At 45.5% G+C, this 10,183-nt stretch overlaps 1 protein-coding gene across 1 annotated transcript in view; it reads right to left on the bottom strand.

Annotated features, from left to right (window-relative positions):
- Window positions 1–3,817: 3,817 nt before the first annotated feature.
- The window catches only part of Ipo5 (importin 5), a 33,302-nt gene continuing 26,936 nt past the window's right edge, over window positions 3,818–10,183 (bottom strand). Inside the window, 7 exon segments of the mRNA XM_005372422.3 lie at window positions 3,818–4,520; window positions 5,049–5,190; window positions 6,685–6,913; window positions 7,378–7,597; window positions 8,538–8,660; window positions 9,408–9,463; window positions 9,548–9,833. Of these exon segments, the coding sequence (XP_005372479.1) occupies window positions 4,434–4,520; window positions 5,049–5,190; window positions 6,685–6,913; window positions 7,378–7,597; window positions 8,538–8,660; window positions 9,408–9,463; window positions 9,548–9,833 (1,143 nt within the window). The 3' untranslated portion in view covers window positions 3,818–4,433.

The raw sequence follows: 10,183 nt of genomic DNA, 5'->3' as shown, positions 1-10,183 counted from the left end.
TGTGGTTACTAGTCATCACTAGTATCGACGGTCCTGTGGTTACTAGTCATCACTTTCATGCAGATCTCTAATGAAAAGGGGTGAGTGGGACAAGTAGTGATGTTCAGTGAGGGGAAAAGGAGCAGGAAGTATACTGGTGCCAAGTCCTGCACTCAAGGAAATAAAGAATTTAAAGAAAAGTCTGATGCTAAATGGAATAAAGAAGACCCTGCCAGCTAAGCTTCCAAATTGAGAAAGGGAATTGAAGGAAAGCTTAAGTAGCAAAACCAAAACAAAACAAAGACCCAGCAAGAACATAAAGGTTATGAAATGTAATGCAGGGAGGGGCCCAGGTTCCAGCCACAGCGAGCTGAACTTAGCAGTTTTGGCCTCACAGTCCTGCCTAAGGGTTGACCTTCCTCTGTTGTTAATGAAAACCAAGGCCAACCAGTTGGCAGGGCAGTCCCTGCATGAAGACCCAGAGAGGCCATTGTACAAAGCTGGGAAGGGTAAGCCTGGTTGTACTGGAGACCGCGATATGAGAGATATCAGTCATAGGATGCCTGCCAAGAAGGGCTGCCAACAGGTGTGGAAGCAGCCTGAGAGAGAAGTGTGCTAGTCAACAGGAGTTGGAAATCTGTAGAACATCAGAACCTTTTTACGTGCATTGGTGTGAAGGTGTCAGATCTACAGGAACTAGAGTTACAGTTATGACTGCCATTTGGGAATTGAATCCAGATCCTCTGAAAGAGGAACCAGTGCCCTTAACCTCTGAGCTCTCCAGCAATCAAGATAAATCACTGGTTGTGCCCAATTCAGTACCTGTGCTCCTTTGCCGGACTTCATGGAGTTTACCTTTTAGCGGAGATTGGCAGGCCACCAGCCAGCTGGGCATTTCACTCGGCTTCCCGTGGATGAGATGGCCAGGTTCTGTCCCTCGTGAAGCAGAGGGGAGCTGTGGCAGCCAGCAGACACGCCCAGGATCTCCACTCTCGCAGTCCAGTCAGGCACTGCTCCTTAGAGCTTCTCCCCTCAGTTTATTTCCGTTTTTTCCTGGCTCATCATCATTATCTTCAGCCATTTATAACAATGCAGGCATCTGGCTTTTGCTGTATTTGTTGTGGCAACCTTTCCCCAGGATAAACAGTTCACAGAGACTACTGATGGTCTGTATTTTACCATCACTGGGAATACACCCAGGGTCTTGCACGTGCCACTGCTGAAATACCCAGCAGGAAGGACATCTGTGGCACTGACCCTTTCACTTGACCTGCTCAGGAAGTTTCATCTCTTCTTGTTCCCGAAGACCAAACCCAGGGCTCCACACTTGCTAGACAAGCATTACTAGGCTGTAGTACCAGCCCTCCTCCTTTTGAGTATGGAGACAGGATCTCATGTAGCCCAGGCTACCTTCCAATCTGCTATGTAGCCAAGGATGATCTTAAATTTCTGATCCTCCCGTCTTCCGACTGCAGGCATGTGGTAATATGCTGGTTTACAAGATGGTGGGGACTGCACGCTAGACAAGCACTAAGCCGGCTGAGCCACGTGGGTAAAGGTGCCTGCTGCCAAGTGTGACAGCCTGAACTTGAGCCTAGAACTTACACAGTGGAAGCAGAGAACCAGCTCTAGCAACTTGCCCTCTGCTTTCCATACAACATGCATACTAATACATGTACTAGAATAACTAAAAAACAAACTCTAGCAACTTATCCTGACCTCCATATGAACCACAGAACATGCATATTAATACATTTAATTAAAAAACAAAACAAAGATCTAGTAGGAGCTTGAGATGGCTCAGCAGTTGTATTGCTTCTACAGGACTGGAATTTAGTTCCCAGCAATCACCTGGAGCTCACGACCATCTCCAGTTTCTGGGATCTGACGCCCTCTTCTGGCCTCCTCAGAACTTGCACGCAAATGGGACCCAGACAAGCAAGGCAAACTAACCCTGTCAAGAGAAGAAACTAACAGAATAATCTAGGTAGATGTGGCAGGGCTAATTGAGGAGAAAACATTTAGGTGGCTACTCAGCCTTTTGAATAATCTACTTGTAACTTCAAATGGATAACCCTGTAAGATAAATAGGTCATAAGATCTAGAGTGTCCCCCCCAATTTATTTCCGCTACAACCTGAGTTGTGATGGTGACTCACGTAATCCATCCAGTTACCACTGAGAGCATTAAAAATACTCAAAAGTGAGTTATACTGAGTGTGTACTGTTACAAAATTTCCAGAAAGGGGAGGGGGAGCCATAAGCTTTCTCCCTCCAAAAGTTTGAATTCATAGAATGTATCACTCACCGGCATGCAAGGCCACTTAAAGTGGTCCAGACAGGGAAACTGCCGATTCTCATAGTCCAAGTGCGTATCCAGACAGTATAAAGTGTCACGGCCACCCTCGACCCGCAAGGATGACACAACCACCGGTGCTCTTCTTGCAGCAGTTTTCAGGACTTTATTCTCCTTCTCTCCTCTCTCTTTGACCTCTCTCTCTGGGCAAACCTCTCCCAGCCCTTAAATAGGCATGGGCTGCCAACCCCGAACTGCCAGGTGGGCACCGCCCATAGGCCCACGCATATGCAGGCAGCTGATAATCATTGTGTGATTATAGCATAGGTCAGGCCTTAGCCATCTCAGGAGTTGATTATACATCTCCATCAGGTGTGACACCACGCAGCTCGCTACAATAAAGAACTTAAGTTCCCGGGGCATCTTAAGTTGGTGGTGCTTCACGTGCAGACAGTGGTCCCTGGCATCTGCCTCCCCGTACCTCAAATCAATTTTAGTCTTCTGCTTGCCAGTCGGCATGTGTGCCACCAATGTACTTCTCAGGGCTTGTGGGCCTTGCTATTGCTTACTTTAATGGGGAGGAGCTTGTTGTCACAAGTACTTACCCAGCGAGTTCACTAACTCTCCCCAAACATCCCTGACCTCACTACCACCTCAACTTGGCAGGTGGCAAGTTTTTCATGAGTCCCTTTTCTGAAAGTACGGGCACCGAGTCCTGCTTCAGACTGGAGTACAGAGCTGCTGCGTTGCCCCTCTGCCATGAGGCCCAACGCAGCAGACAAAAGCACTGATTGCTGCCAAATCACTGACATGTTTCCAGATCTGGAAGCACCCTGACCGACCATGTGGTGGTTAGAGGCTGAACATATATCCTAAGGACACGTGCTAACCATACATAAAATCCATTATCTTCCATTTCATTCCAAAGTTTGTTTTAATGAAGTAATGCAAATCATTTAAAGAAAGAAATGTTTAATTTTAAATTCTGATTTATGCATAAAACTCATTTTTGTTTCACAGTTAATTTTAGTACAAACTATGAAAATGTTAACACTGAGGTTTCCACAGAAATCTATTAAGATCCCTTAGAAAATTATTTAAAGAAACAACAGCTAGTCACTTACTGTTCTGAGATTAATACATAAAGGAAAAAATTTCACACATTTTACTGAAATTTTCAGTAAATAATTTTAGCCATAATACTTGTAAAATTAAAAATTCAAATGCTGTGTGTTCCTCTAAAGCAATTACAATCTGCAATGAAAATACTAAGCCGAAATCTTTTTGATCTATCAGAACAATTCTAGTTTTAAAAGCTGATTGAATTTGAAAATTTGAACAGAATAGTGGCGTCGTAACTGAGCTTAAATAAAGGTGGAGACGGTGAGGACAAACACTCTCAAGGCTGCGATGCAGAGAGAAAATGTGGAGGTAAAACATTCAGGGCCAGAACTATCACCTTAAAAAAATATCAGATCCCTCTTATATTAAAACATGAAAGGAATCAAAGACAGACAGTACTGAAGTTTTACACAAGCCTCTTGGTATTTCAATGCTGTTTATTGAGGAGTGAACGAGACTACTGCAGACATGCCAACGGTACTTCACATTCAAGGGCCGGAAGTGGGGCAGGCTCCACACCGGGTCACTGCAGGAGCCTTTGGGGAGGAACCAGCAGTGACATCAAGTGACAGCCTCATGCTGGTCACCAGTTGTTCTCAGCCGGTTGGCGGGCAAAGGCTTCTTCTTACTGTCCCCTACACTCTCACTCCAATATACAACGAACACTAGGTTGTCTCCCAGTCTCTTTAGCACACATCTATGTGGATTAACTGATCTGAAAGTCGATCTCCTTACATTTCTGTAGGTGTAGGTCTACCGAGAAAAAGTAATCGTCTCCTCTGTCCCTTCACACGGTGGGCACGGCAATAGAAAAATACCCTGCAGTGCTACTGTGGGGCTTACGGGGACCTCTTCTGTGGGTCAGATAAGATCCACGGCAGTTCACTCTGCACACAGGGCTGCTTTTCCTGCGGCTCCGGAAGAATGGCCTACACACAACACTACTGCTCTCTTGTTCAAAAACAAAACAAAGAAACCTAAACAAAAGGGTAAACGTTTATTTGGAGTTAGTTTTCTGGCAGGTGGTATTAAGGCCGTCAGGCAGAGTTCAGGAGCTCCTGTATGGCAGCCTGCTGCTCTGGACTGAGCTGTGCTATGCATTCAGTCCACAATCCTCCAGAAGTCTAGGGGTAAAGGACATACATTTAGACAGTCATCACTCTAAGTATAAACTGCACACACAGACTGCCAACAATGCCTAGACTCTATTGCTTAGTCTGATATTATCGTAAAACCACTAAGAAATCTGTTCATTTCTTCAAAGTCCATTTCATTTACAGAAAATTCTGTTTCTAAATCAATAAAACTATCCCATCAGCTGGCACCTAAAATCAAATCAATCTAGATAATACATGAAGTCAAAGTAAGTCATTTCTAACATTTTTTTTGACTTTGACACATTATTAAACTCTATCACATATTCTGAGAGTAACAGCCATCTCTAAACACCAGGACTTGATATGCTCCTGGTACCTGACAGTGGAACACATGGGCAGGCATGTTAATAACCCATTTCAGAGATTCTGATTTAAAAACAAATCTCCACAGCTCATTAAATCTAAGTTCGTACTGTCTATTAAAAGCCAGCAGAGCCCCTGACATTGTGATTTACTTGTCCCCTGTCCTTTTCCAGTTCAACAAAAGCAGCTTACCTGTACTTGGCGAACTACATTGGCCAGGCGCTTGGCACAGGGGTCTTCATGTTTAATGGCCTCATGCATTTCTCCTTCCGCAATTATACTGAATATTTTGGGTAGATTGGTATTGTTTGGGCCAAGAACAATTGGGTGATTACTGACAAAAACAAAAAACAAAAAAGATGAATTATTCCCGAGCACACTTCACTTCCCTGTTCTTTTGCACACAACAGTCATGTTCATAGAGAACGAACGGCCCAATGTTTAGTAGACTCAGCAGGCCTGCAATCTCTTCCTATGCAACTCAGGAAAAAACACTCATCTTTCAGAATTCTTTTTTAGGGTCAAACAAGAACTAAATGCTCAGTATTAAAACAATCTGCACTGTGTCAAGACAGTCTTGTTTCAAGTCTGTAAACCGAGCTAAGGAGACTGAGGGAGGACCGCCAGGGTCAGACTTGGATTCAAAGACCCTGGAGCATATGCCAGCACACGCAAGTCTGCTGGGTCTGTTTTCTGATGCACCACAGCTTCAGGGGGGTTACTTGTGTGTTTCAAGAGTGAACTAGGGATAAACTTCAGGCAGGCTTAATGGGATCTGAATGGAAGCCACTGGCAGTTGTCACTTCAGACCCAGGGCAGTGCAGTCTGAGAGTGACATCACCTCGGTAAGGACACACACACAGTATGAATCTGAATCAAGTAGGCATGAAGGAATACCCTAAAAAATTCTAGGAATTCTGTTGGATTTATGAATGAATAAACTATACACTATAACTAAACATATAATTAACAGTGAAAGCCAAGATAAAAGTCATGGTTAAAGGCTGTGGAGTAAGAAAGACACCAGGGAATTTCTTCGATCCTGACGTTTCTAAGGCCACTATGATGCTGCAGTTTAAATACCCAGGGCACAAAACAGAATTAGTGACATCACAGCTCAGGGCCAGATCCCAATGGCTGCCTGGTGGACTCCTCTTAGAGCAGATCTGTTAGCCCCCATTTTCTTCTTGAGACAGGTGATCTTGTTATGTAGGCAAGGATGGCCTTGAACTTTAGCCCTCTTGGCCCCTCAAGCTCCAAGGTGCTGAGATTCTATGCGCTACCATACCTGGCTACCACTGACTCTTGCTCCACAGTAAATGTGGTGGGCAGCAAAACAGTTGATGGTAACTCTCCTAATATAATAAATGCTAACATGATTCCACAAAGAACTCCAAGTTAGATTTTTTTATTTTTTTTTTAAATTTATTTATTAAAGAGTTCTGTCTCTTCCCCGCCACCGCCTCCCATTTCCCTCCCCCTTCCCCAATCAAGTCCCCCTCCCTCGTCAGCCCAAAGAGCAATCAGGGTTCCCTGCCCTGTGGGAAGTCCAAGGAACCCCCACCTCCATCCAGGTCTAGTAAGGTGAGCATCCAAACTGCCTAGGCTCCCACAAAGCCAGTACATGCAGTAGGATCAAAAACCCATTGCCATTGTTCTTGAGTTCTCAGTAGTCCTCATTGTCCGCTATCCAAGTTAGATTTTTATACAAGAGCTAAAGAATGACGGGGCTAACATGTCTTACAAGCAAGCATTACTTCAAATATACATAACCCCCGACTTGTTTGAGTGACAAGGAAAGAGATAAAACCAGCTGGTTTTCGCGTACCTTTCAATCAGGTCACACAGATAACTGAAGGTCTGGACAGCTTCTTCTTTATCTTCGTGTAGTGGAAGCCAAGACAACCAGTGTGGTAAGACTTCTTCAACGTTTACACAGTCAGGCTTGAACTTCATGATTTTCCCCACCGCAGAGATGCAGTTCTCTGTAGCATTGACGTTTTCTTTGGTCTTAGAATCTGCAGACTGAATAACTCTTACAAGCAGTGGGAGTGCTTCTAAAATAAACACACAGAAACAGATCAGCTAAACCTCACGCTGATGCAGACCGACAGTCACTAATGCTCAAGTGTAAGAAGTCTACGCTCTTGGATTTACTGGACAGAGCTGTGATGGAAGGGACAGCGAGCACGGGCAGGAGCTGCAGAGCTACAGCGGAGAGCCTGCACACGCCTGCAGTCTTCACAGTTACTGCTGACACCCAAGGGCCTATGCTTAACACTGCGAGCCTCCACCCCATGCTTATTTAGATTCTACTTCGCTTTCGTTTCCATCTCTATGAGAATAAGCATGATGCAGTTTGTGTTATAGATGAGGGAGGGGGAATAAAATCCAAAAGGAATTAAAAAACAAGATAGGGGTGCATGGGTGGAGGAGAATAAAGCAGCAACCACAACAGAATGCTTACTGGCGTGGTGACAGTAAGGCTGCTGGAATGACACACACAAGCGAAACACAATACCTGTACAGAAAGGGCGGTAGTTGTCTCCACCGTATTGTGCCATGACGCCAAGGCCATATGCAGCAGCTTGCCTGACTTCTGGGCTGTTGTCACACACATACTGAAGCATTGGCCTTAAGAAATATTCTGCATACTTAAATGAGGCTGGACTACAGTGTTCTATGACATCATCGAAGATACACAATCCCCACTGTCTGTCTGGCCATGGTCTATGTGGACACTAGAAGAGAGATTCCCTGTAAGTACTAAATACTGTACAATAGATGTAAGCAATTCACTATGAACTACCTGCTTACAGACTGTACCCAATACAGGAAATGGAAACATAGGAACTTCTCACAGTGACAACATCAGAAGGGAACACACATTTAAAGTAACTTCACAATACAAGACTTGTATGATTTGTTACAGAATCCCACCTATGACCAGCATGCAGGAGGAACTGACAGGGAAGAGGTGCTCATACACTTACTTCTAAGAAAGAGGTGGGGGTAGAGGGAGCAGTCAAGTACAGAGTACCGTGCAATCCCTGCTACCCAGGAGGTTATCAAGAGATCACTCTAGCCCAGTAGTTACTGACCCTCCAACTGGGCCTGGTGGCAAAGGCCTGCAGACCCAGCTACTTAGGATGGAACAAGAGGATCCCAAGTTTCACCAGTCTGGGCTATGTAGGAACACTCTCAGAACAGAGTGACAAGGTGATGTGTGTGTGTCTGTGTAGGAGGCAGGAGGGAGAGGGGCTGGCAACAGAGCCTGGCAGCTGAGTGCTTGTCAGGCACGTGTACAGTCCTGCACTCTACACCCTACCATCCGACTGTAGCTGCCGGGGGACAGGAAGCTGTGCCTGTGCGGGAGCAGACGTAGGTGAAATCTACTTGTGTTTACTCTATTAATCTCAACGTGTTCCAAAATGCAATGTCTGTAAGGTATTTAAATGTCAAGTAGATAAGTTATCAGACCGTGACAGTAACACCATTGTTACAGGAAGACAGACACAGAGCGCAATGCACCACGGAGAGTTAACAAAGTATGATGTAACGCCATTGTTACAGGAAGACAGACACAGAGCGCAATGCACCACAGAGAGTTAACAAAGTATGATGCGAGCACAAGAACGACATCATTACACACAGCAATCAGAGTTCCAGGTTAACACTTACAATCAGGTTGACAATCAATGGAAGCAGCTGTTCAAACCACGGCAACACCTTTTCTTTGTAGCTGCTGAATATCGAGTGTAAAATATCTGACACTTTGGTCAGAATATAGACATCATTATCATCCTAAAACAGAGGCAGAACACAGGCACATGGTTAGAAACCATCTCCGTGAGCAGCAGTAAACCTACAAACCCAGGAAATGACCATCTTCCCTTTAAGACCCCTGAGAACCTGGGGCCGAAGGGACCTGCGGTCTGACTTCAGGCCAGGAGGCATTGAGAAGGCAAGGCTGGGCTTGCTGGAGCGACCTTGGCCTGACTTACTTTTAGAAGAATGTCACCTTACTTTGGAGTGTGATGGTGGGGACACAAGGACAGGGCAATGCAGATCTACGCACACGCACGTGCGCGCACACACACATTCTCTCTCCTCTCTCTCTCTCTCTCTCGCTGGCTCTGCCCATCTTAACAGATTAGGATGGAGGAGATAACTGAGAAACATGGTAAAGAAAGCCACAGTCAAGCCTGCTAGCGAGGTAGCCTTCTGATCCCAAACACTTGGGAGGCAAGACTCCAATCTGGGCAACAAAACTTTAGGGGCTATCAGCCACCCGGGGGTAGAATGCTTGCCCACAGAGCACTGAGCCTCGGTCAGTCACCAGGCACTCTGGACACCAGTGAACATGGAAAAACACCATTAACCACAAATGGCATTCGCAAACAACAGCTTTTAACCCATGGCATTTGATGTGTGAGATACTGGGGGGAAAGTTCATTTCAAAAGACTTGTTTTATAAACAGCAGATTCTATCAGAATAGGGAAGATGAAAGATGCAAATGGCCACAGCCGAGGCTCTGAAGGAAGCATTACCTCATCCTGTAGTGACTCCTCAACCTGCTCATCATAGTCTTCATCTTGTCTTTTAACTAAAACATACCCAAACACACGTTTTTAAGCGATCACATTGAGGCCAGTACTTTGCTTAGAAATGAAAAGTACTGAAAATTTACCTTGCCGCAATTCTTGATTTTTGAAATGTTCTTCAAGTTTGGCTTTCAATATACCTCCCAGCTCCTCAAAGTGCTCGTTGTTCAGACATCCGTCTCCCATGACTTCTATGCACTGAGGGAAAGAAAACACCCGAGCTGTGAGAATTGTAACAACGTCACCCCGAGACTAGGACCAATGACTCGGTGCACACTTCAGCGGGGACTTCCAACAGGAGTGGGACTCGTGTGTCACGCTGAGGGGTCAAAGCCAAGAGACACCATCACCTCCTACCACACCCATACACTCCTGGTACTGATAGATGAAAGGGGGAGAGGACTTAGGCCTTCACAGGACCTACACAAAAAGGCACAACATTGGCAGTTAGAAGCGTCAGCCTTTCTTCTGTGATCCTGGAATGTACACCAACTGCTTGAAGTGACGGAAGCTACAACTGTCCAAGAATGATTCAAAGTCCCCTGTGTAACTCATCTCTCCTCCCCCTGTAACCGTGCTCCCAGTGTGATCCCAAAGTCCACCTCTCCCCCGTAACCGTGCTCCCAGTGTGATCCCAAAGTCCACCTCTCCCCCCGTAACCGTGCTCCCAGTGTGATCCCACAAAGTCCACCCCCCGTAACCGTGCTCCCAGTGTGATGACA

Source organism: Microtus ochrogaster, chromosome 17 (assembly GCF_000317375.1).
Source record: "Microtus ochrogaster isolate Prairie Vole_2 chromosome 17, MicOch1.0, whole genome shotgun sequence".
In the NCBI taxonomy this organism is placed as follows: domain Eukaryota; kingdom Metazoa; phylum Chordata; class Mammalia; order Rodentia; family Cricetidae; genus Microtus; species Microtus ochrogaster.
Note: the sequence above shows the minus strand (reverse complement) of the source record. Positions and strands in the feature narration are given on the sequence as shown.